General features: G+C 40.7%; 1 protein-coding gene across 2 annotated transcripts; it reads left to right on the top strand.

Annotated features, from left to right (window-relative positions):
• The first annotated feature begins 221 nt into the window (after positions 1-221).
• LOC148089346 (lysyl oxidase homolog 4-like) lies at positions 222-26,860 on the top strand. 2 transcript variants are annotated; one of them, XM_087805968.1, is made up of 15 exons: positions 222-597; positions 2,423-2,694; positions 4,111-4,718; positions 5,810-6,021; positions 12,553-12,591; positions 12,679-12,886; positions 13,706-13,886; positions 17,576-17,730; positions 17,786-17,953; positions 18,340-18,499; positions 20,499-20,742; positions 21,854-21,969; positions 22,661-22,797; positions 25,974-26,085; positions 26,148-26,860. In XM_087805968.1, exons 1-15 carry the CDS (start codon positions 452-454, stop codon positions 26,216-26,218), a joined length of 2,829 nt encoding a protein of 942 aa, XP_087662094.1. In that variant the 5' UTR covers positions 222-451; the 3' UTR covers positions 26,219-26,860. The 2 variants fall into 2 exon arrangements, with proteins under 2 accessions (XP_087662094.1, XP_087662085.1); XM_087805959.1 differs by having other exon boundaries at positions 18,337-18,499.
• Positions 26,861-27,199: the final 339 nt, after the last annotated feature.

The raw sequence follows: 27,199 nt of genomic DNA, 5'->3' as shown, positions 1-27,199 counted from the left end.
GTTGTGTGTGTGTCTGACCAGCAAGTGTGTGTCGGTGTAGCGGTTTTGTTTAAGTGTGTGCTGGTTATTGTATATTTTGTGGATTGTGTTAATGTATTTAATGTACATTTGTTTTTAGGGGGTTGAATGTTAAACCTGTTTAAAGGTCTCTTTTCATCAGTAACTTGTGTGAAAAGTAAATGTTCTGTGATATAACAACACAAAAGTTTTCTAATTTAGCCTTTTTTTAAAGATTTTATTGAGATTTATTGAACCACCTGCTCCTTCAAAAACCCGCTGACCTCCACATCTCTGGTCGTCTGAGACAAGAAGACAATTTACAAAGTGTCGCCTTCTCATTTGTCGCATTTATTTCCCTCTTCCAGACTTTTAATGGGTGATTTCAGAGGGCCCGAGCGACCAGATGAAAAGAAGGAGAAAGTAAACGAGGGAGGGATGGAGAAAGCAGCTGATGTTGGGGAGTGACAGAGGAGGAAAGAGGGAGGGAGGAGAGGAGAATAGAGAGACATCAGGACAAACTCCGCTGCCTTCTTCCTTCCCTCAGAGCTCGCTCTTCCCTCTTTCTCCCAGGGACCCGAGGCTGAGATCAACAGAAAGGTGAGTTTTCTATTAGTTTTTAAAAAAATATTCTTTAGGATCTTCATCATCTATTGTGTCATCCTCGCCGCTTTGTAAGTTCACAAACTCTTACTTACATCCTTTTCACCTGGTGATGAAAAACTATTGACTTTATCTGAATATCTATCAAAGAAATGAAACAATTTGACTTTTTAATCACTTACTTCTTTTCATTGTGGAGTAAAAAGTTTCGGGGCCGCAGGAACAAAGACGAAATTCATCATCGCTTGTTAACCAACAATGTCTGCCAAACATTCAGACTTGATGCTTTATTTATGTGTGAGAACATTTTTATGATGGTGTTTATTTGCTTTCTGTGTCTGTAAGCTAAATACATGCAGCAAAGCTTGAGGGTTTGCGGAAAGCCAAAGTTTCCGTTGGCTTGGATGGAGAGGCTACTTTTAGCTCTGGTTATTACAGCGTTGAGACCTGCGGGTCCTGCTGCCTCGCGCTGGGTTTGTCCTCCGAGCGACTCTGACTCTGAGCCCCTGAAGCGTGACACATCAGTCAGACGTCGCATTCGTACTTCTCAGATGTCCTTCTGGAAGTAAGAAGATCTGATTGTAATTATATGTTTTGACGGGTAGAAAAAAAATTGTGTGTCTGGGCTTGAGATTCTTGACATTTTTGTGGCGATTCTCTGAATATGTAACCTTCGCAATTCTCTCACCGTCAGAAAGTCTGATGAAGAGCTGTCTTATATCAGGACCACAGGGTTCCGTCCTGGGCCCATCTGTGTTTGGAGTTAAGAGAGAGTGTTTGAAACTATATATATATATATATATATACAGTATATATATATATAGTTTTCAAAACAAATGAAAACAGTTACGAATTCGTCATATGAGTCATGTGTTCTGTAAATTATGCAACACCATATATATATATATATATATATATATATATATATATATATATATATATATATATATATATAGTTTCAAACACTCCATGTCCAGCTCACCCTTTTTTCATACTAATTAGCTGTGACAAGTAAAGTATCATTTAGGGCTTACTTATTTTTGGAACAACTACCTTTAGTATTGTGTATAAGTGTATAAGTGTATAAGTATCTGGCGAGTACTTGACTCTGGTGTTGCAGAATTTACAGATCACATGACTCATATGACGAATTCGTAACTGTTTTCATTTATTTTGAAACCAAAATATGTCCAAACATCACATTTAAAAGGCGCTGGAGTCTACGTGCGTCCTCTCGTCCTCAGTCATCGCCGGGATCTCACAGGATTTAGCAGCAGACGACGTGATGACCGCTGCCATCTAGCGTCCGGAAGTTTAATTGCGACACGGAAAATAACAACACCAAAAAAAAGAGAATACAACTCGATAGTACTTTAAAACCAATACAGAGCTTTTTAATATCAATAAATATTGTAGGAAAAAAAAAGTCAAGTTGCAATAGAGAAGGTTCGGTCCCTCAGGTGTTGTATTTAAACCTCAGGTTGGTTCCATTGTCTGTGTAATGTTCTGTCAGAATTAAATTGTGGCTGAAATGTTCAAATGTACCATAAAAGGCTCCAGTCAGTGACTGACACCATTCCAAAGAGGGCTTCACAACAGAACTAAGTGTCAGGCACTAATCATCGCTGTAATCTTACTTATGGTGCCAATAAACAGAGAACTCCCATGATGCCTTTCTACACACTCATCTATTGAGCCCATTGGCAGTTTAATGCACAGGCTCAGTGCCATTCTATTTATGCCTCGATCTTAATTGCAGTCTTTTGAAAAACTATCTTGATGTGAAAAATACTTTCCTCTGATCCTGTCCTCGTTCTTTCAGGATGTCGGGCTTCACCTCCCTCTTCAACTTCCTCCTCCTGATGCTTGTCCTCTGTCCGGCGCCGCTGCTGGCCCAGGAGGTGCAGGTGCGCCTGGCGGGCGGAGGCCGTCGCAGCGCTCACGAGGGCCGGGTGGAGGTCTTCTACGACGGCACCTGGGGGACGGTGTGCGACGACGAGGTGGACCTGAACCTGGCGAACGTGCTGTGCCGGCAGCTGGGCTTCGAGCGGAGCTTCACCTGGGCTCACAGCGCCAAGTTCGGTGAAGGTCAAGGTACGTTTGAGGGTCAAGGACGGGGATCGGTTCAATGTAGCAGATACAGCTGAAGAATGTCTCAAAATGACTTATGGTTTTAATCACAATAATTAAGAAATAAATGTTGTAATCCTAGTACACGAATGCTCCTACCCGGGTGCAAAACAAATAGACTCAGGGACTCATTCCTCGGGCTATTAAATTGTACAATTCTGAGTTCGGGGGCAGGAGTGGAGTGAGAGTATCTGGATGTTCTGTTCTATGTTAGTCTTTGTATCCTTTGTCTTTGTTGTTTTTCTTTGATCTATGTTCTTTGTCTTTATCTTTAGACTTAGATTGTATCATCTTGTTCTTTCTCTTTATGTTCTTCTTCTTATTTTATTTTTTATTTATTATTTTTTATTGTTTATGAAAAATTGCTGGCTATTGGAAAAAACTAATTTCCCGAATGAGACCTCCTGAGGGATCAATAAAGTTTTACCTTACCTTACCTTACCGTAAATTAATTGGTTTATTTTATTCATAGCCTTTAAAATTCAATATTACAATATTGGTATAATAGTGTCGCCAGACAAAACCAAGTTTTTGAGTACAGAGTTACATGATTGTCAGCAAATCAAGCAACATGCAGATGATCACGTGATACCAACATATTCTTTCAACTTTTATATTGAATTTAGAACACTTTTGAATAACTGAATTTTGTTCATTTCGATGCTTGGAGACACTTACAGAGAAAAGTTTCAGAAAATGCAAGAACATTTAAAAAACGTGGCACAATAAAAGTACAGAAGTCGATCAGTTCCATTAGGAAATCGTGGTTTAGTTCAACATTTCAAATGTTGCATTATTTTAGGGGCCTTTAATACTTAAATTACACTATTTTATTTAAAAAATGTTGAATGTGTTTTTATTGAACAATTGTATTTAATTTTCTTTTATACTCAAAGGTTAAAAATGAAGTTAGTTAACATTTTTTTAACAAGGATTCAGGGTCTAATTCCAATAAATCAAAAGTAAATGTTCTAAATTCAATATTTCTTTCTTAAACTCGCAGCCTTTTAAATTCAACATAAAGATGTTGATATAAAAGTTGACCAAACATACCGCAAATGAAGCGGCGTTCACAAGATACCAAAATATATACCTTCATTTTTTATATTGAATTTATTTTTTTTATTCTTTAGGTTTAACCTTCAGGTTTTTCAATTATAAAAAAAAAGCTAAACAATTCGACCTTTCATTACAAAAAATTATATAGAAGATTTGAAATGTTAAATTTTATTAAATGTTACATTTAATATTATGATGGCACAGATCTACTGCCATATAGGCACGTCTGACACCACGGACTGGAACCTTAATAGCTCCAGCTGGAGTTTCTAATGGATAATATAGAACTCTCTAATGACACTATGTGACCTCTGTGTTCAGGTCTGATCTGGTTGGACAACGTGCGCTGCAAGGGCACAGAGAATTCTATTGCAGAATGTCAGTCCAACGGTTGGGGGGTCAACGACTGCACTCATGCTGAGGACCTCGGTGTGGTGTGCAGCCCTCAGAGGAGGCCGGGGTTCCCCTCAGTAGAGGAGCCTCGGTCCTCCTCCTCCTCCTCCAGAAGCCAGCCGGCTCCCCCAAGAGAAAGACCCTCTCACTCCGTGGCACCCCCGAACCACATCTCCACCTCCCTGTCAAGAGGCCACGAGATCGCTCTCCATCGCAATCCCACCAACGCCCGCAACAGCAGGGTTTCTCCCCAGGAGAACGGCCACGAGATCCAGATTTTGCGCCGGAACCGAGTGACCTCCAGACCCAGCCAGCCCATCAACCCCGGGCTGCCGCAGGGACACGAGCTGCCGACTCGCGTGGCCAACGGAGGGACGTACAGACAGAGAGAGACGTCGAGAGGCGGGACTCCGGCGGTGCGTCGAGAGGCCCAGGAGACCGGACAGTCACAGCCGGCCGGTCTGAGCGGGAACCATGTCAACCCCGAGCCTGTTTACCCCGATGTGGACCCTGACACGAACACTCACTTCACACAGGTAAAGCAAACAACAACATGCACACAAAGGATCCTGTTCACTCTATAATCCTGCAAAAAACGAAACATAAATGTCAGGTTGGGCTGGTGGCGGAATGTAATTAAAGACTCGAGCTTAAACCAAAACTGTCCAGTTCTACAGCAGCAGTGGCGAGCGGCTGGTCGGGCCAAGTCTCTGGAGGGGGATTGTTTATGGAAGTAGAACATTAAATTAAATCTTTTTTTTTTTGTTTATGTTAATTGAAACGTTCATTTTTTATAATTTCATTAAATAATTGGTATTTGAATAAATAATTTGTATTACAAAAAAAATAAAAAATCACACATAGTTTGATAATTGATCATCTAATAATCAAAAGATAAAATAAAAAATAATAAAATAAATAGCTAATCGATGGGGGTGCAGTGGTTAGTTTGATCGTCTCACACAGCAAGAAGGTTCCTGGTTCGCTTCCAGGTCGACAGGGAGATATTTTTTGTGTCGAGTTTGTATGTTCTCCCCGTGTTGCATGGGTTTACTCCAGGAACTCTGATTTCCTCCCATAATCACAAAAACATACAGAGGTTCATAGGGAACTTGAAGAAATTGTCCGTGGATATGAGTTTGTTTGTGATCACATTTTTATGAAGAATTTAAAAGACATTTGTTTGAAATTCAGAACATTTATTATTTAATTTTTGAATCTCCAACTACGTGTGTAAATAAAACAATAATAATAATTTAGAAAATATTCATTAAAAATATTTATTATTAAAAATTAAATTTGTTGTAAAATTATTAAATTCTCGAAGAAAATTAAATAGTAATTTAAATTAACATTTTAAATTGATATATTTATATGATAAACGTACATGATTTCATTTATTTATTGTGTTTTTTTAATTTTTAAAATCGTTTTATTGCCACTTTATGAAGCATTTTAAATCCTAATAGCTCCATAAACAGCAGTGTCTTCTGGTGATTGACTTCCTGCTCCGTGTCTAAAGGGGATGATTCCAGACATAACACTCTTATCATATCAGGACTTCTCTCCAGCCTACACTGAGACAGTATCCGCTCCAGAATAAAACTTCTTTTATTTTCAATCGCAGGGATCCGAGTGGACGCAGCTGGAGGAGGCTCGCCTCAGGCCGGTGCTGTCCAGCAATCACGGCGGCCTGGTGTCCGAGGGGGTGCTGGAAGTGAAGCATGCTGGGAGATGGCGTCACGTGTGCAGCCAGGGTTGGGACCTCCGAAGCAGCCGAGTCGCCTGCGGGATGCTAGGATTCCCGGCTGCTGAAGGATTCGAACCAAACGCCTACAGGTACGTATGTGAAGGTGAGAGTGTGTGTGTGTGTGTGTGTGTGTGTGTGTGTGGTTCAAGTAGGATGGAAAAGTGTGGAGCGCTGGTATCTGAACTTGAGCCTGGACTTTTGTTCCGGGCCCCCTGTAGTTGCGGTCGACCACATTAGTCCGACCACGCTGACACCGGTCCTGCCGGCCCCTGCACTGATATTTAAAGTTCCCTGAGCGTGTCATTAATGTCAAATGCAGCCAAGCAGAGTATCATCATCATCATCATCATCATCATCATCATGGTGTGGGTCCGAACATGAAAGATCTCCTACATGGTTTCTAATTCCATATCATTAAAAATAAACTCCTGGAACAGACTCCCAGCAGTTTTCCTTCTTCCCAGCCGGTTGTGTGGGATGAATTGAAAAATGTGAACTTGCTACTATCAGACAAGTTTCAAGAGTTTACACCCCGAAAATTGTCCATCTACGAGCCTCCACGGCACAGAGTCCAGGTTCTTCTGGTTCGTTATTCCGATGTTTGATTGGATTTGTCCGTTCATCGTGATTCCAGACGTTGTAGAGAGATGTCGTTTATCATCATCGACCTTTCCAAGACTCACTTGGTAATCATTCTGAGTGTGTACTGTCAAGAATTTGGACAATATGTATCACGATACAGGGACAACGATATGTATCGTGATATATATTTGTAGTATTGTTGAATCAGAATCAGAATCAGAAAACCTTTATTAGTCCCGCGAGGGGAAATTCGGTTTAACAGCAGCACGAGAAATAAAAACACCCAGAAATAAAAACGAGAAATAAAATCTAAATGGAATAAAAGATAAATCTGCGCTATATAATATTTAATATGAGTACTTGACTCTGGTGTTGCAGAATCTACAGACCACATGACTCCTGACAAAGTCGTAACTGCTTTCATTTGTTTCGAAACCAAAATATGTCCAAAAATCAGCTTTAAGTCGATTGTATCCTCTCGTCCTCAGTCAGTGCCAGAATTTTATTGTTCCTTTCACTGCGTTGGGCATAATAACTGCTGCCATGTACCTGGAAAATAATCGCAACACAAAAGCGGGAAAAACGATGTGAATATGTTCCTGTTAATTGTATATAAAATGAATACAGTGCTAAATATTATGTTAAATAATGATTGAGTATTGTGAAAAGAGATTGCAATATTTAATTGTACAAATCATTTTTACACCAATGGTATTAACCATCAGGATGTAAGTGGAATGACAAATTTCTATGTTTAATTGAAAGGAAAAGGCGTTTTTATTTTCATAAATAGGCTCTTTATTTGTTTTATTTGATTTTAAAACAATTATTTTTAATTCATATTCTTAAAATTAATATTGTCATCAATGAAAGATGGTTTGTTTGCATTTATAATTTATTTAAAACTAACATTTAAACCACCAGTTCAATGTTACTATTGTGTAGCAACTTTGAGATTTGTGTTCAAATATAAAGTGCAATATAAATAAAATATATGATTATTATTATTAATATTAGAGGACAAAGTGAGGGGCCAAACCGTCCCCTTAGAGGTTGACACAATAGGATCTTTTCAATGGCTTTATTTTGACGGGTTTTGATTCTTTAAAAACGTTTTTAGCTACAGTAGATTTCGGAGACACAAAGCCTCAAAGCTAAGTCGTTGACTAATGTTGTTTTGCTGGTTTTGTGCGGATGAATTAAACGCTCACATCTATCTTGAGCTCTAAATACCCCCCAAGCACCTCCACAGACCTTCAAAGCCCTTAAACACACACCAGGGAGACCTCAACACACACGTACGGCTACATCCCTCCCAGCACAGGACCTTACACAAACCTCAGTCCACGTGTGCACACACAGGTTCGAACGCACAGACAACACAACACACTTGTGCGCCTAAAAACACACTCGTCTATGTGTGTCCGTCCGTCTGCCCGCAGAGGTCTTTTTACGGCCCGGCGAGCAGGACATCTGCCCCGACCACGGACGGTCCGTCCATGTCCCCGATAATGCATCCTTGTGTTCGGGAAGCTGAAAGGCAGCAGCAGCGCCCCCCGCTGGCCACGGTATCAAAGGTCTCGGTGACGCGCTGTCAATCAGTGTTTTTTTGTTTTTAAATGACACGATCGTTTGAAACTCTGAAGTCAACACAGACGACCGAACCTCAGGAGAGACGTCATTTTTTTCTCAACTGAAAATAATAAGAGAATTCGACCCACAGGGTGATCCTGTGAATGTTTGTTTGTAACTGCTCTTGAAGAACTACGTGGGAGACGAACCAACAGTAAACATCTGGTCACATCTGTTTAATTTGGACTGATATCTCTTTCCAGTTTACATGGAACTATGGTCTTTGGAATATTAGACACACTTGGTCGTCTTGAAGGTCATAGTTGTGTCTGTCTGACCATCCATGCATTCATCCATCCATCTATCCATCCATCCATTTATCCATCCATCCATCCATCCATCCATCCATCCATCCATCCATCCATCCATCCATCCATCCATCCATCCGTCCGTCCGTCCGTCCATCCATCCATCCATCCATCCATCCATCCATCCATCCATCCATCCATCCATTCAACCATCCATCCATCTATCCATGCACCCATGCATCCATCCATTCATCCATCCATCCATCCATCCATTTATCCATCCATTTATCCATCATCCATCCATCCATCCATCCATCCATCCATCCATCCATCCATCCATCCATCCATCCATCCATCTATTCAACCATCCATCCATCCATCCATGCATCCATCCATCCATCCATCCATCCATCCATCCATCCATCCATCCATCCATCCATCCATCCATCCATCCATCCATCCATCCATCCATCCATCCATCCATCCATCCATCCATCCATCCATCCATCCATCCATCCATCCATCCATCCATCCATCCATCCATCCATCCATCCATCCATCCATCCATCCATCTGTCCATTAATTTAGACAGATCATAGATCATTCATCCATTCATCCAGACAACCAGCGATTTATTTGTCCATCCATCCAACCATCTATTTGTCTATCTATCCCTTAATCCATCCATCCACATAACCATCCATCTATACAACCATGCATTCATTCATCCAGCCACCCAACCATCAATCTGATGATTCATCCATTAACCATATATCCATTCATCCATCTATCCATCCGTTCATTCATAAGTCTATCCACCTATGCATCCACCCCTCCATCCATCCATCCATCCATCCATCCATCCATCCATCCATCCATCCATCCATCCATCCATCCATCCATCCATCCATCCATCCATCCATCCATCCATCCATCCATCCATCCATCCATCCATCCATCCATCCATCCATCCATCCATCCATCCATCCATCCATCCATCCATCCATCCATCCATCCATCCATCCATCCATCCATCCATCCATCCATCCATTTATCCATCCCTCCATCCATCCATCCATCCATCCATCCATCCATCCATCCATCCATCCATCCATCCATCCATCCATCCATCCATCCATCCATCCATCCATCCATCCATCCATCCATGATCTATTGATTTATCCATCAATCTTTCTATTAATTCATCATCCATCAATTCATCCATGCGTTCATCTATTCATCTATTAATTCATTAATTCATTCATTCATTCATCCATTTATCCATCCATTCATCCATTCATCCATCGATCCATTTATACATCTATACATCCATCCGTCCATCCAATCATCCATTCATCATCCATCCATTCATTAGAATGACCGTCTTGAATATAACCACAGTCAAGGGGAAGCGAGTCAAGCACTGACCATGAGATTAAATCCCTGATTTTCATAAAGCTTAAAACTAAACCACAAACTTTTCAAACAATCAGCTTTTTTACCCTTTGTTACCATGTTGTGGGTTGAACGTCTATGAGGTTTATTCTATTGAACAGTTATGGCTCAGTTGCGCCACAGAAACCTGAGTCAGCTCTCCCTGCGGTTGATGTTTTACTGTCACTGCTATTGTCTCCGTTCTGTTGCTCAGCACACTCTGAACAGATGTTGAATGATTTGATTTTTTTTTTCTTTTCTTTTTTTAAATAGGCCCACATTTTCATTTTCACTTCATCCCTCCTCCGGCCTCCTATTACTGTTGTTTTAAAAAACGCTCCCTCAGTCTTTGAGGCAATTACGTTTAAATCCCACATTTGATGGAAAGTACATCATTATGACCCCTTAAGTTCCTGGAGAATGATCTTTCTGTCTCCCGGGAGTCGGTGTGGCAACCCTGGGCGAGCCGAGTGTTCCAGCCAGGCGGCTTTGCAGGCATGCCGGATAATAACAGGTTATCTCCCGAGACTCCAGCGCGACTTACGCTGGTTGAAAAGCTCGACTCATCAGGTTAGAACCCGTTTAATGTGTCAAGAGATTTTTTTTTTTTCATCAAGCAGCTGCTGGAATACTTTCCTTCTTTGTCCCCTCTTGGAAGTCCTGCTTCTAAATGAAGGCCAGTTAAGAGGAGTTTGAATCTTACATCACCCCGTCAGCCAGCATGCGGTCATTCATTAGGAGGAGACGTTTAAAGGGCTTTGTTTTAAGCCGAGGCAGGGCAGGGAAAGTGGATGCGCACGTGCAGATGTGCTTGTCTGGTGCGTGTGTGTGAATCAACATGCTACTGCCTGACCACACTGCAGACACAGTCGAGCACAGCTGGCAATTATACTGGCAACCTTCACCTCCTCCTCCTCCTCCTCCTCCTCCTCCTCTCAAACTCATCCTCCCTGTGAACCAGTGCTCCCTGTGAACCTGGACCGGGATTCTCATGTCACCTCATCGCTCTGGACCGGTGACTCATGGCTTTGGACGGCGTTGAAGTGTCATAACGACTCTCGTCACGCTTTTCAATATGAATCCATTTTTACATTTCGTCATGAGACACTTTCCAGTCTTGCTTTTTTTTTTTTAGTCATGCTTCCTGTTTAATTTAACATTTAGCCTTAATTTAATTTACCTGTTTTCTTTTTTGGTTTGGGATTTTGTAAAAAAAAAAAAATGTTAGGCAGAATTATAACCTTTCATTTTAGGAGACTTTTTTGAATATTACCTTTTCCTCAACATATTAATGTAAATCGTATTGTCATATTTTATTTTATATTTATAAGAATGGGAGCTTAATTAGCTTTGATATAACATGACATGGCATAATATCATATTTCTGAGGTTTTTACTATTGTCCCTTACAACAGTTACAGTATATAATGTGGCCCCTGTGGACATTTGATTGACCCTGGTCTACATGTCGATCTTGTGGTTTTATTTACTTTTAACATGGTACTGCATATTTAAAAATTTTGTAGCAAACAGCTGATTTATTTGAACAGCAGATAAACTTCAACGTTACCACCTGTTACCACACAAATCTTACTTATACTGCCAAAACACTGAACTCCCATCATGCATTTCAACACGCTGCTCTGTTTAGTCATCACTGATTAGTCGCTACAATACTGGATTGAAATTCTACCTTTGTGTTGCTACGGCAAAGGTGATAAGCAACTGTGATTGGCTGGCTGGGCGGCAAAGCATTATGGGAAAAGTTCAACGTTTTCCATTGTCCACCTTTTTGTTTATTATATATAATGTAATGTAGTTCAAATGATGAAGGTTTTGGAGATGGTATAAACTGTGTGTGAGACACTTAAGAATCATATATAACTATAACTATAACTATAAGTATAAGTATAAGTATAACTATAGTTAAACTATAACTATTTAGCTAAAAATAATTCTGAGAAATGACCTTCCTCCATCTAATCATTTAAGTTCTGTGCTGGAATTTTAACAATTTACATTGCTATTTACTTATTAATATCTATATTATATATTTTTTATTATTATTATATTTATTGTCTTCTTTAGTGTTTAATCTGTGTGTTAACTTTTTCCTATTTTTGTTTCTTTTGTGAATTTGCTGCATTAAAAAAACAAAAGTTCCTCAACAAATAAATGAATAGTTTATCTTATCTCATTTCAATTCTTAGTACAACTCTTGGAATCTGCTCCTTTCGATTTTCTTTTCTTATTCACCTTTTATTTTCTGTCACATTTTGGGTCCATATTAATTTCTGAACATTTATTTATACCTGAATTGTTAAATTAAAAAACATGTTTTAATGAGGAAGTCTTTATGATCAACTTAGATACACTTATTTTACCTTACATTGAAAAATGTCCACATATTTACTGATCGACACAGAGAACTCATCATCATGTAAAATAGTTTTAAATTGAGATTATTTAATGCATTTCTTTGTAATTCATTGCAACAGTTATCATCTTCCCCATGTGTTCGTATCTACAGCAATTTAGGTATTTTTCTCTTTTTAATCCTGTTTCTCAAGTGTTGTTCGGAAGTTTCCTCATTATATGAAGTCTTCTTTTTTTGCAGTTCTTCTCTCTTTTGGTCAAAACAGTCTTGTTTGTCTCTTAACAAAACTTCATTTCCTTCTTGCTCATTTGAACGCTGCATGAAATAAGCTTGTTTTCTCATTTCAGGAAACATTGGGACGCAAAAATAGCTGATCCATCATCAAGGTAAAATAATTCTCTCAGACTTCGATCATTTTTTTCATGCTAAAAGGTGAGACGGGGTTTTCTTAATCGGGGTCCGTGTCTCCGCAGACTGCGCACACTGATCGGCAAAAAGGCCTACTGGGTGGAGAAGGTTCACTGTCAGGGCAGCGAGATGTCATTGTCCCAGTGCAAGACTCAGTTGTCCATCCCGAGGAGCTCCACACCTTGTAATGGAGGCATGCACGCCGTGGTCCGCTGTGTCCCCGGACCCCAGTTCTCACGCAACGGCCGAGCTCCTATACCCCCCACAGTAACGGTCTGTAGCTTTTGGAAATTCTTTCTCAAGTTATGTGATTTTTTTTTCAGTTGTCACACTGGTACAAACTGATGTTTTGGCAGCAAAATGGATAATTTATGGTTCAAAATATATTTGTTGTCGAATTATAAAAGATGTATTTTTTTTGAGCTGCCCTCTGGTGTGGTTATGTGGGAAGTCAACGAGTGAAGTTGCCAACGTCGTCTCATTGGCTTCCAAAACACTCGATTTTTCTTTTGGTTTGAGTTGGAGATAATGAAACAAAGCATGATGACGGGAGATATTTGCAACTGAATTAAAAATAAAGCTTAAATAGATGAGAAGCTTAATAAGACGTTTTAAAAACTAGTTTTTTAATCATCATAAATGATTTCTGTGGTTAATACTCAACACACTCATTTAGATCTGTTTCCTATATAACAGAGATATATTTAGTGTTTGTTTTTTTTGCTGCGAAATATTTGTATTTGAGTCTTTTTATACATAATAAATATGATTGACCGGGACAGGACTATAATATAAATATAAGCTGATAACAAAAATGTCCCAATAACTAAGAGATATTCATTTAAGCAGCAAATAAGCAAATGAGATGTTTCCAAAATAAACATCTACTCTACTAAATCTCTATATTTCACAGAGAACTTTTTTTTACTTTAATGTGGTTTTCAGGGCAAAAATGTGTTTATTGTGTCAGGGTAGGGTTACTAGTTGTTTTACTGATGATAAGGAAGAGTGAAATTCACTTCTTTGCTGAGCTTGTCTGCCTGTGTATCTAAACATGTCATTAGAGTCACAAAGGGTGTTTGGGTCTTGCAGCCGGCAGCGCGACTCAAAGCCGGACCTCGCCTGGGCGAGGGCCGCGTGGAGGTGCTGAGGGAGGGGAAGTGGGGAACCATCTGCGATCACCTGTGGGACGTCACGGCCGCCACCGTGGTCTGCAGAGAGCTGGGCTTCGGCACGGCCAAGGAGGCCCTGACCAGGGCTCACCTCGGACAAGGTGAGAGACGAACGACGACACGTGTTGTGTCTCAAATCGCATACTACTCTTAGTATGCTAGAAGTTAGTATGCATCAGTTTAGTGTACGTACTCACTAGTACGCAAATTCTCCACAGATAGTATGTCTCAAATCAAACACTGTCGCTACACACTAACCGGAGATCACATGACAGCTTCTTCTTCTACTTCTATTTAACGATGTTTCAACCAGCTGTTTGAACGCTATCGCCGACACCTGCTGGCAGCACATTTTGCATGTTTGGAAAAAGAAATAAAGAAAAAATATGAGAATCTAAATAATCGCGAGATATTTAAGCTAGTATCAGCAGCGAAGACGTGTCATCCTTCTACTGCTGCGGAAAATGCACCTGTAAGTATATGCATATATATGCATTTATATATGACCTAACTTCCGTTTAAAACGTCACTAAGATGGCGGCTGTTTAGTGTGTTTAGTGTCCATCGAACCATGCTCAGTTTTGTGGGCGTGTTAGTATGCCAATTTAGTGTGCATGGCGCACTAAATTTCGCATACTAAGAATTGAGACGCACTAACGCACTAATACTAACTTTTAGTACGCTAGTATGCGATTTGAGACACAGCAATGATCTGATAGATTCAAAGAGTCACTGTGATGTGTTGTGTTCAGACTAAACATGTTCCAGGATAAACGCGTGTTTAAGAAACTCAACCTGATTCATGGACGGTCGAATAAACCCTGAAGATCTTTACCCCGTGAGCAATTATTGGAGCGTAAACTGTGCTGTGATGTCCCAGCGGTCCAAACAGTGGCGTGTCAAAATAAACATATTGTATGTGAACATTTAGCAGAGCTTTGATGTCGGGCAATCAAGCCGAAGAAAGAACAAACATCCTGAGGAACGGAGGTTTATTTTGCCCTTTGTTGTGGACGACGAACTGTAGCCATGAAAGTGTCCAACAAAAACACGTTCTAACATTTTGCTTGGAAGCTATCAAAACATTGACTCGCGTAACTTATTCCCATTTTTTCCTGACCGTACTCTGTAATCACATCCATTTCCTGCTATTATCTCAGCGCATAGCATGTCCTGTGGTAGTGGGTGCACTTCCCTGTCGCTTGATCTCAATTAATTCATGGAAACAGAGTGAAACTTTTAGGGCACTATTAAAGAAGGTGTAATGGTGGATGTTAAAATAATAAAAGCCACAGGCAAAATGTCAAAACGCAGGGTTGTGGCTTTCAATGGACTGTTTCAAATTTGAGACCAATTAAATCTACAGTAAGTTCATATAATGAACGCTAGTGACCTCATTTACACCCCATTAATGAGTTAGACGCTGTCTGGACACACACGCGTAATCTGTTAGAAGCCTTTACTCCTACGGCTCTGACAGACAGCTTATGTTACCCTGAAGCAGGAAAAACAGCTGTTTTTCAAAAATTAGTGGCTGGGTAGGTGGGTAGGTAGGTAGGTAGGTAGAAAGGTAGAAGTAGGTAGGAAGGAAGAGGTAGGTAGGTAGGAAGGTAGAAGTAGGTAGGAAGGAAGAGGTAGGTAGGTAGAAAGAAAGGTAGAAGTAGGTAGGAAGGTAGAGGTAGGTAGGTAGGTAGGTAGAGAGGTAGAAGTAGGTAGAAAGTTAGAGGTAGGTAGGTAGGTAGGAAGGTAGGTAGGTAGGTAGGTAGGTAGGTAGGTAGGTAGGTAGGTAGGTAGGTAGGTAGGTAGGTAGGTAGGTAGGTAGGTAGGTAGGTAGGTAGGTAGGAAGGTAGGTAGGTAGGTAGGTAGGTAGGTAGGTAGGTAGGTAGGTAGGTAGGTAGGTAGGTAGGTAGGTAGGTAGGTAGGTAGGTAGGTAGGTAGGTAGGTAGGTAGGTAGGTAGGTAGGTAGAAAGGTAGAAGTAGGTAGAAAGGTAGAGGTAGGTAGGTAGGAAGGTAGGTAGGAAGGCAGAGGTAGGTAGGTAGGTAGGTAGGTAGGTAGGTAGGTAGGTAGGTAGGTAGGTAGGTAGGTAGGTAGGTAGGTAGGTAGGTAGGTAGGTAGGTAGGTAGGTAGGTAGGTAGGTAGGTAGGAAGGTAGGTAGGTGGGTAGGTAGGTAGAAAGGTAGAAGTAGGTAGGAAGGTAGAAATAGGTAGGAAGGTAGAAATAGGTATGTAGGTGGGTAGGTAGGAAGGTAGAGGTAGGTAGGTAGGTAGGTAGGTAGGTAGGTAGGTAGGTAGGTAGGTAGGTAGGTAGGTAGGTAGGTAGGTAGGTAGGTAGGTAGGTAGGTAGGTAGGTAGGTAGGTAGGTAGGTAGGTAGGTAGGTAGGTAGGTAGGTAGGTAGGTAGGTAGGTAGGTAGGTAGGTAGGTAGGTAGGTAGGTAGGTAGGTAGGTAGGTAGGTAGGTAGGTAGGTAGGTAGGTAGGTAGGTAGGTAGGTAGGTAGGTAGGTAGGTAGGTAGGTAGGTAGGTAGGTAAGAAGGTAGAACGGTAGAAGTAGGTAGGAAGGTAGAGGTAGGTAGGTAGGTAGGCAGGTAGGTAGGTAGGTAGGTAGGTTGGTAGGTAGGAAGGTAGAGGTAGGTAGGTAGAAAGGTAGAAGTAGGTAGGTAGGAAGGTAGAGGTAGGTAGGTAGGTAGGAAGGTAGAGGTAGGTAGGTAGGTAGGTAGGTAGGTAGGTAGGTAGGTAGGTAGGTAGGTAGGTAGGTAGGTAGGTAGGTAGGTAGGTAGGTAGGTAGGTAGGTAGGTAGGTAGGTAGGTAGGTAGGTAGGTAGGTAGGTAGGTAGGTAGGTAGGTAGAAAGGTAGAAGTAGGTAGGTAGGAAGGTAGAGGTAGGTAGGTAGGTAGGAAGGTAGAGGTAGGTAGGTAGGTAGGTAGGTAGGTAGGTAGGTAGGTAGGTAGGTAGGTAGGTAGGTAGGTAGGTAGGTAGGTAGGTAGGTAGGTAGGTAGGTAGGTAGGTAGCGGTGGGTAGGGAAGGTCAGTCGGTCGGTCAGCAAACTTTTCATGAATAATTGCATTAAATTCACAGACCGACCTTCAGATAAAAACCTAAAAGTAAATGTAAATCGTATACAGTTTATGTTTTACTAATTTTTATTAGTTTACAGATTCATCTTTTAAAATAAACTTGGCTTAAACACTGGTCTTGACGTGTCAAGAGCCATTAACTAGTACCATCCTTTTGTCAAAAAAATAATTTCAGACAGTAATAATCAATAATACAAATTGTAATTCTTTCGGCCCGGTAACAAATTCCTGAAGGACTGGTACCGGTCCTCAGACCAGGGTTTGGGGACCAGTGGTCTACAGAAAACGACTGAAAAGCTTAAAAAGTAAAACATACATTGACAAAGTCGTGGGTGGCAGAGTCCCAGCAGAGTGTCCTAAATCCACACCTGTGACATCATCGACTATTTAAAGCCAAATTACAGGGCTTTATTTGGTTCTGGCACTGGCCACACACACACACACACACCTACACACACACACACACACTGTAAATGTGTTTCCTCCATTTTGACATTTTGGTGTGTTTTATGTTGGATGGAGGTCACTAGAGCGCAGTACGGCAGCGGCTGAATCGTTCATTTAACAGAGATCATTAACTGAGCTCCGGAGCCACATCACAGCTTTAAGATCTTTTTCCGACCTATTCATTCCACGCCGTTGACATGTGTGGCCCCCCGGGAGTTTTTTTCCAAGCTTCTGGAGTGATCCATCGGCTGTTCTTCTTCCCCTTTTGTAGGCACCGGCCCGATCCACATGAACAGCGTCCAGTGCACCGGCAGAGAGAAGTCCATCACAGAGTGTCCGCACAGACCCGTGCCTCTGTACACTTGTAAACACAACCAGGACGTGGCGGTCCGATGCAACGTGCCCAACACCGGCCTGCGAGCCACAGTAAGACGAGCAAGACAACATAAAAGGTTGTCTTAACTCACGGTGACCTCCTCAGGTGCGTCTGGCCGGAGGTCGAGGAGGTGCCGAGGGTCGCGTCGAGGTCCTGACGGAGGTGGGCGGCGAGAAGCGTTGGGGCGCCGTCTGCAGCGAGAACTGGGGCATCAACGAAGCCATGGTCGTCTGTCACCAGCTGGGACTCGGCTTCGCCTCCACCGCTCACCAGGTGATCGACAGAACACACCGTTACACATGTTCCATCCTTTTCTCCCCTGATGTACTTTTCCTTCTCTCTCTCCGTCCGGGGTTTGTTTCTGCGCTGTGTTATTACTGAGGCCTGAGGTAATTACAGGCTTTTTTAAAAACGTCCACTTCCAGTGCACTGAAAATAAAAAAGAGGGAACGTGAGGCGAGGACAGATCTGCAGAAACTCTCAAGCGCAAACAAGACGCAAATAGAACTGAGCATGGAAAGGGCAGGTCGTTTAAAGGGAGTGCTGGGAACATTTAACTGGTAGTTTTATAAATTGTCAAGAGAGAGGGAAAACGCATGTGTGGGAGGTTCTCGCTCTGACTGACCGGTTGTCGCTCACACATCCCGTCCTCGCAGGAGACCTGGTACTGGCCCGGCTCCAGCGACGCCGCCGCCGTCGTCCTGAGCGGAACCCACTGCACCGGCAGCGAGATGTCCATCCAGCAGTGCCGCAAGAACACCAACGTCTACTGTCCCAGAGGAGGAGACGGGAGAGCGGCTGGAGTCACCTGTGTGGAAAGTGAGCACGAAAATAAAATGAAACATTTATGTTGAAAAGTCAATAAGTTACAAGGTTGGAACAGGTTCACAGTTCCCTATATTTAGCTCAATTTTTTTTTTATTGTTTAATATATATATATATATATATATAAAGCCTATAAATAGAATTGACTTACTTATTTTTGATATAACCTTCAGGAAATAATTTAAAATATTATATTTATATTATTATTGACAATTGTCTCGTTTGTAATTGTTATAATTTGATAATTTGAACTAAAAAATCTACAGTACTGTACAAAGGTTTTAGGCAGGTAAAAAAAATGCTGTAAACTAAGAATGCTTTCAAAAATGGAAGTATTAATAGTTTATTTTCATCAATTAACAACTGCAGTGAATGAACAGAAGAGAAATGTCAATCAAACCATTATTTGGTGAGACCAGTTTTTGTTCCAAACATCTTGGAGAACTAATTACAGATCTTCTGTAGATGTTTCTCAAATCCTTCTGTCTCTTCATGTCATCCCAGACCATACCATCACTTCAGGACTTCTTTTTCTTTACACTGAAGATATTTCTTAATGCCATTGACTGTATTCTTGGGGTCGTTGTCCTGCTGCTACATTTTGGGCCAATCATACGCCTCCTGATAGTATTGCATGATGGATAAGTATCTGTATTTCTCAGCATTGATACCCTTAATTCTCACCAAATCTACAACACCATTTGCAGAAATGCAGCCACAAACTTGAACCTCCACCATGTTTCACTGTTGAATGTAGACACTTACAATTACTGGACCGCTCTCCAGTCCTTCAACAAAGTTCTGAAGTGATGGCATGGCTGGACATCTTCCGGTTTCGAAGGGAAATAAGCTTGACGTGTCTTTCATCTGCTGCCCTGAGTTTCGTTGGTGGACCACTGCGTCTACGATCCTCAACGTTGTTTCTTCGTGCTTCTTCAAAAGAGCTTGAACATCTTGAAACCCCAGGCTGCTTTGAAATCTTTGTCTGGGAGAAACATTTGCTGATGCAGTAGAACTACTTTGTTGCTGTGCTCAGTCACTTTGTATGACCTGTGACATGAAACTGTCTTCACTGTCTTCACCCAGTTTTAAGCTCCTACACAGATGTACGTTTTCACTTAATGACTGTGTTTAAAACGACTTGTGAAATTGATGATCATTAGCACATGTTTGGTATAATTGGTTGATCATACACTATAATCCTAAAAAAAAACTTTGTACAAATGTACCTTTAATAATTGATGCTGGTTTGAAGGCAAAGGGCTGTAACAACAAATATTGATTTGATTTAGATTTTTCTTTTGTTCGCTCACTTTGTATTTTGAAAATTGATAAAAATTAACAATTGTTATTTATATTTTTGAAAGCATTCTTAGTTTACAGCATTTTTTGACACCTGCCTAAAAGTTGTGCACAGTACTGTATATATATATATATATATATATATATATATATATATATATATATATATATATATATATATATATATATATATATATATATATATATATATTTATTTATATATATATATATACCATTAAATAACTATGATAATGAAATACATTTGATTTAAAAGCCCCCAAAAAACAATTTTAAAATAATCAATGCAGTGTTGTTAACTAAATATTCAATATGGATACAGTAAAGTCTAGTGAAAATTCAATATAAAATTGTGTCGATATTAATAAAATAGGAAATTCTGATGATGTGATAAGGAAAATGGATGTAGAAAGATTTTCAGGGATTCTTCATTCACTTGTTTGCTTTTAACCATTTTAGTAATTTACTGACTTTCAGGTCTTTGCTGTGCCTATAAGGAGGTTCGTTTTGTTGTGTTATCAGTTTTATGTTGATCTTTAAAGTATATACTTTATTGAATATTGTTTTGATTGTTTAAGCGCTTTGTGACACTGGTCTGGAAAAGCGCTCTACAAATAAAAATGACTTACTTACTTACTTTAAAAGAGATCACAACTAATCTTTTCATGTGTAGCCGCTCCTGACCTGGTCCTGGACGCCCAGCTGGTCCAAGAGACCGCCTACCTGGAGGACAGACCCCTTCACCTGCTGACCTGCGCCAACGAGGAGAACTGCCTGTCCTCGTCGGCGGCCAGGATGAACTGGCCGTACGGACACCGCCGCCTGCTCCGCTTCTCCTCCCGCATCATGAACCTCGGCCGGGCAGATTTCCGACCCCGGGCCACCAGGGAGAGCTGGACATGGCACCAGTGTCACAGGTCAGATCTCGACGCCGCTCTGTCCCCCCTGTCAAAAGTTTTAAGTTCCGGAATAAACCGCCACAAGTCACTTTGTGATTTCACAAATGGTCGAAGAATATTTTGGTCCTTTTGGGCTCGTAACTCCGCCGAGCCTGTTATTTGATGCCGTAAACACGATCCTGCCTTCACCCAAAGAGGACCATGTTTACAATAAACACTGACCTCATTGGTCAGCTGCTTGTAACTTCTTATCTCTAGTGGTTGTGGGTTCAAGTCCTAAAACGAGAAAAAGGGCACAACTCAGAGTTTTCCTGCCGCCCCAAATCACTACCTCTGGAACCAGCCGGCGCTCAGTGTCACAAGGTTCTTCTGTGGGAATCTTCTCAGATTCTTCCGATGGATCATCACTTGGCGCCTCATGACAGCATCTCTAATCTTATCTCGTTCTTCTTCTGCCATCACAGCGGTTTAAGAATGGCTTGTAGGAGGGAAAACAGACGCATTCAATGCCATCATTTCTTACCCATAATATAGATAATTACTGCATAGCTGGACTTAGAATTAGAATGCTGTATTGTTACATTGTTTAGCTTTTACATAGAAACTGTTTGTTTAATTGATATCAAAGACACGACCCAAACACTTGCAGGAGCCAAGGCCTTAGTGGACAGATTTGCAATAATACAAGAACATTGTGCAAATGTATTAATGAAATAAAATAGCGCGATTAATCTAAAATATGAACATTATCAGGAATAAAGATGCTACAATATAGTGTGTTACTGGTCTGGCAGATGTTGTATATGTCACTTGCGTGTCTCTGATCTGCAGCTTGAATATCCCTGAACTGTTTATAGAACTAGTCCACTGGGTGCGGCAGTGACGTTGCGGTAGCTGCTGCAGCTTTATGGCAAGAAGATCCCAGGTTTAAATCTTTGAGTCTTAGGTCGCCGGCTGTCGCGCGTAAACTTTTTTTTTTCTCCTACCACATTCTGCTAATAAATGCACAGCAAGAGTCTGTGTCTTCACCCCTGTGTCCCTGGCTTGCCGGGACATTCCTGAATACATCACTAAAAAAACCTCTTGTTTTCAGTGGGTGATTTCTACTCTCGCTAACTGTGTTTCGCAGGCACTACCACAGCATCGAGGTGTTCACCCACTACGACCTCATGACCTTGAACGGCACAAAAGTGGCGGAAGGTCACAAAGCCAGCTTTTGTCTGGAGGACACGTACTGCCCCGAAGGTGAGTACAACTTCATTTTTATCCTGCGAAGTATGTTCTGGAAGTTTATAGGCTTTCGAAAAACTGTCACTACTTTGATTTTAAATATTGATGCCCGTCAGGGGTCACGACCTTTAAGGTTATTTAGGTTTAACCTAGAGAGTCAAGGACTTACCTTAACAACTTTCCGACTCTTTAGCTGTCCATCCTCTGTCACTTTATGTTGCCTCATGCTTTCCAGGAACTCCATCCACCACATCTAGAAAAGTTGGCCTCTCTTATCTCATGTTCACTATTTCGTAGATATCTTACACATTCATTCATTTTCTGCCACTGATTCTTTTGGTGGGGTCACTGGGGGGCTCTGAGTCTATCCCAGCTACTTCGGGTGAGAGGCGGGGGACACCCTAACAGAAAGCCAGTCTGTCACAGGGCTCCACTAAGACATACAACATTAACACACTTACATCTACAGAAAACTTCCCAGAGTTCCCAAAAGGGTATGTTTTTGGACTGTGGGAGGAAACCGGAGTGCCCGGAGTAAACCCACACAGAAAGAACAATTCTAATCTGGAAAGACAAAGCATGAGTACTTTTGCCGAACTATGTATACAAACCTCTTGTGGGCGACTGAAAATCAGTGTGTGACCCAGTTTTAGGCCTAGAGTTTGACTTATTAACCTCTACTGTTGTGTTTAAACTCTACTCGCAGGTCTGCACAAGCGATACGCCTGTTACAACATGGGCCAGCAGGGCATCTCCGTGGGCTGCTGGGACACTTACCGCCACGACATCGACTGCCAGTGGATCGACGTCACGGACGTGCGACCTGGAGAATACATCTTCCAGGTCAGGGGTCGTTTACGTTTTATCGCATGAAAACAAACCACAGTGTTCCAACTAGGGGTGTAAGATCCACTGATACATCGCAATATTTGTTCTCACGTCAACCGCACTGTATCAAAAATATACTATTTAGTTCATTTGCCTTTCAAGTCATATTTTATTTTTTATCAAAGTTCTATTACTATTCAGAATTTCAATAAAGTGCACATTTTTCCTTTTTTTTAAATTTACAACTACTGACTTTTGTGTTGCAATTAAACTTCCTGCCGCTAGATAGCAGCATTCATTACATCCTCCACAGCTAAAGGAACGATAAGAACCCGGTGATGACTGAGGACGAGAGGATACAGTCGCCTCGGACATATTTTTTATTTAAAAACAATTGAAAGCAGTAACGACTTCGTCAAGAGTCATGTGGTCTGTAAATACTGCAACACCAGAGTCAAGTACTCGGACAATACTACAAATATATAAGTAAGTAAGTAATTTATATTTATAGAGCGCTTTTCCAGACCAGGGTCACAAAGCGCCTAAACAATCAAAATAAAACTCAAAACAGATATACTTAAAAGAGAGAGGAAGATCGTTTCAAAGCTTAGGAGCAACAGCCTGGAAGGATTTCTCTCCTCTGGTCCTGAACCGTGTTCAGGAACCATCGGTAGATTCTGATCCACAGACATCAGAGCCCAAGCTGGGGTGTAAGGCTGGATCAGATCAGTGATGTAAGGAGGAGCCTGACCATGAATAGATCTGAAAGTAAGAACCAGAATTTTAAAGTTGATTCTGAAAGAAACTGGCAGCCAGTGAAGAGTTTTAAGGATCGTAGAAATGTGAGTTCTTCTACTAGAGCGGGTCAGAATTCTCGCTGCAGATTTTTGTAATAACTACAGGCGAGACAGATCCTTCTTGTTTAGACATGAAAACAGCCTGTTGCAATAGTCCAGACGAGAAGACACAAACACTAGGATTATAAACTCCAGATCATGTTGTGACAACATTTTCCTAAATTTAGAGATTTTGCTCAGTTGAAGAAAACAGTTTCTGGTCAGTGTTGAACTAGAGACATGTCTTTGTCAAATACAACACCCAGGTTTCTCAGGCTCAGTTTACTACAGTATCATTATTTATCGTATTGGTCGCACCTGTATCATGATACGTGTCGTCACGTTGCCAATACACACATAAATCTCTCCGAGAATAAACGCATGTGAAGTAACTCCAGAAGGAGTTTTGACATCCAATTCAGATAAACGCTGCGATAAAAGACTGTAATTTTAGCTAAATGGCTGCTGGCGCGCTCGTCCCGCGCTCAGGTGTGCGGCACGAATACATTCGGAGGGCGTGTGTGTATTTAAGGAAAGCGAATTCAGTCTGGATTGTGGAGGAAACTGCTATTAGTCTCACAGGGAAAGCTGTCCGTCAGCACTTTTGGAACGTCCGCTCCAAAGGGTCGTCGGTCCGTGACGAACCACGTCTCCGGCTCCAGAGCCGGGATCGGCCAGGATAACACATCCCAGCTGCTCTGTGGTATGAAGTGTGGCAGTCGAGCGGCTCGTTCGTAGCGTCGTAGATTCGGATCGTCCCTCTCAGGGTGTTTCTTCTTTACCGTCGGCGGCAGACTTTTTTTTTTAGGAGCATACATTTAAACCCATGAGTCACACGTCCACCTCAAGCTTGATGACTCCTGATTGCTCTTCAAATCCGCCACACAACCTCAGCCTTCTTTTCTTTTTTCTTTTTTTTTTTTACGGGACAAGCAGCTTTTATTGTACATACGACCGCACGTGTGCTTGTTCAGCCACGTTATTACAGCCGCTTTGAAGAGCGATTTTAAATACCCAGAATCCTCAGCAGGAATTATGATAACATGCTGCGTCCTTCTTAAAAGATTAAAGCGGGTTTATAATGTTTGTATAAAAAATATAATGTAGTCATTTTATAGGACGAGGTGTTTGATGTGTGCATCAGGAAAGTTCATTTATGTGCTTCTGTTGTAGACAGACAGGGTGGAAAACATCCCTCCGTGGTAACCGAGCCCTGTTGGCTAATGATAGCCTGCACAAACTCATCGGCATCACTGGGTGACTTGTTTCCCTCCGCAATGATAAGAGGGAAAAGTGATGTCATGGGCAACTGTTTATCATATAGGAAAAGTGGGAACAATAATCTTGTGGCTTGTCAGCCGGCCTCAGAAAACTAGTCTTCAACTGCACAAGAAAATGGTTGTCTTTGGTCTGAAGGAGCCGTTTTATTAAAATAAAATTAAATATATATATATATAAAAATAATAATTAAAATAATAATAATAATTAAATAAGCCCATGATTCATGACACATCAATACAATGGTGATTAAGTCATTACATTTACATAAAATAAATCTGTAAATTAGCGAAAATGAAAAGAATCTAAGAAACTGAAGTAACAGTTTAATGACACTAGGGGGAGCCAACAACACTATTTCCAATATTGCATATTGGGGATTTAACTCCTCCAAGGGCTGAGTATATCAGTATCATCAGAATATTGCATAATGAAATTTAACAATTTTCTTTTAAGATTTTAATTTTAAAAAAATAAAAAAATAATTGAATTCAATCATTTGTATGGTTACATTTATATAAATAAATTGAATTAAAAAACAGAGTTTGAAATTCTAATCCCAATAATTCAAATTTTCTAAATTCAACTAAAATGTTGGTAAAATAGTGTCACCATTTTCATATTAAATCTAAAAAGACTAGAAATTAAAATGTGTTTTAATTTAGACAATTCATTTTTTAATATTTACTAGCATTAGAAGTTTAGTTTTCAAAAACCAGAGGATGGTGCTAATTAAAAAAAAACAATATTTAATTTAATTATTAAATGTATATGCTGACTCCAATATACGAGTCACTTGTTTTATTGTATTTATCACATCTTTAAACACAGTATTGTTTATTTCTATTTAATTCATTCAGCATTTTCAAAGTAACACAAGGTGCTCACGTTTTGGCTTCAAAAACATGTCGCCAACTGATGACATCACTCACTTAATCAGTTGATATAGTTTTCTAAGATTTAAAAGTAGATCAAATTGTTTTACTATAATGTAGAATGTTTCAAGTGCAGTAAAAGCCGTGTTAAATTGAATTTCAAGTGACTCAAAGAAAACTCTTCTTCCCCTCGTGTCTCCAGGTGGAGGTGAACCCCTCCCTAGACATGGCCGAGTCCGACTTCCAGAACAACGTGATGCGCTGCCGGTGCAAGTACGACGGCGCCCGGGTCTACATGTTCGGATGCCACGCGGGTAAAAATCCTCTCACCTCGGTGTCTCCGTCCAGTCGACTCACCCGCCTCGTGTTTTTCCAGGCGACGCCTACAGCGCCGAGGCCGAGGACCTGTTCGACCACCAGAGGCAGATCTCCAACAACTTCCTGTGAGCAGAGACTGACCTGTAGTTCGAATCTCCGTGGACACAGTGGACGAGCATGAAGGATCCCAACTGTTTTGACTTTGAGGAGCCGCGAGTTCTAGTGGAGGAGATACAACGAGTTCTGCATTCAAGTTACAGTTAAATTCAGAATATTGAATGGTGGAATTTAACTGTTGAAATGTTGGCACTTTTTAAGGAAAATGTTGTTTTCTAAGCTAAGATTCTTCTTAATAATTTCTTTTTTTTTTTAATACATTTTGATATTTTAATTCATTGTTGAATCAATCGTTCAAAACATAATAATGAAACCCTTAAAAACAACATTTCAATAGACAAATTAAAGTATTCATTATTCTGATGGCACCGATCTACTTCCAAAACATTTACAACAACTGTGCGATTTTACCTTTTATTTTTCCGTCAGTGAGAACCTTCATTTCCACGGTGCTACTCTCGCTTTCGTCGTGTACAGTTTTTTCTTTTTACCTCCGCGGGTGTTTTACTCAGTAATTTATGCAGAATTGTAATTTTGTCGTGAATTGTTCAAACGCACCTGCAGACATGATTCTTCCTCTGGGTCACATGACCAGGTGTGGTTGTCACAGCAACAGCGCCGCACGTTAGCGGACCAATAAAAAATTGGAATGACCGAGTGGTTAGTGAAGCATCGTGTTCTACGGAGAGATGTTTTTTTTTATTTAAGGAGAAATTCAAATGTATTAAAAATATATGAATAAAACAAAATGTAAAGAAGTTACTAGAATAAACCATTTTGACAAAAAGTTTAATATTAAAAATATAAACAATTAAATTTGTTATTTGGATGGTTTCTTTTTTTAATAAATTTGACACATTAATGAATGTATTAAATTAATAGATTAAATCATTCTTACAAAGGGAAAATACTTAAATAAAACATTATTGAAAAGGGTTAGCTAATGCTAATGCTAATGCTTGTCTTAGGGGCGGAGCTAATATCTTTGTTACA

The sequence above is a fragment of the Callionymus lyra genome, chromosome 1 (assembly GCF_982586985.1).
Source record: "Callionymus lyra chromosome 1, fCalLyr1.hap1.1, whole genome shotgun sequence".
NCBI classification, from domain to species: domain Eukaryota; kingdom Metazoa; phylum Chordata; class Actinopteri; order Syngnathiformes; family Callionymidae; genus Callionymus; species Callionymus lyra.
The sequence above is the reverse complement of the archived record's forward strand: the minus strand, read 5'-3'. Positions and strand labels throughout refer to the sequence as shown.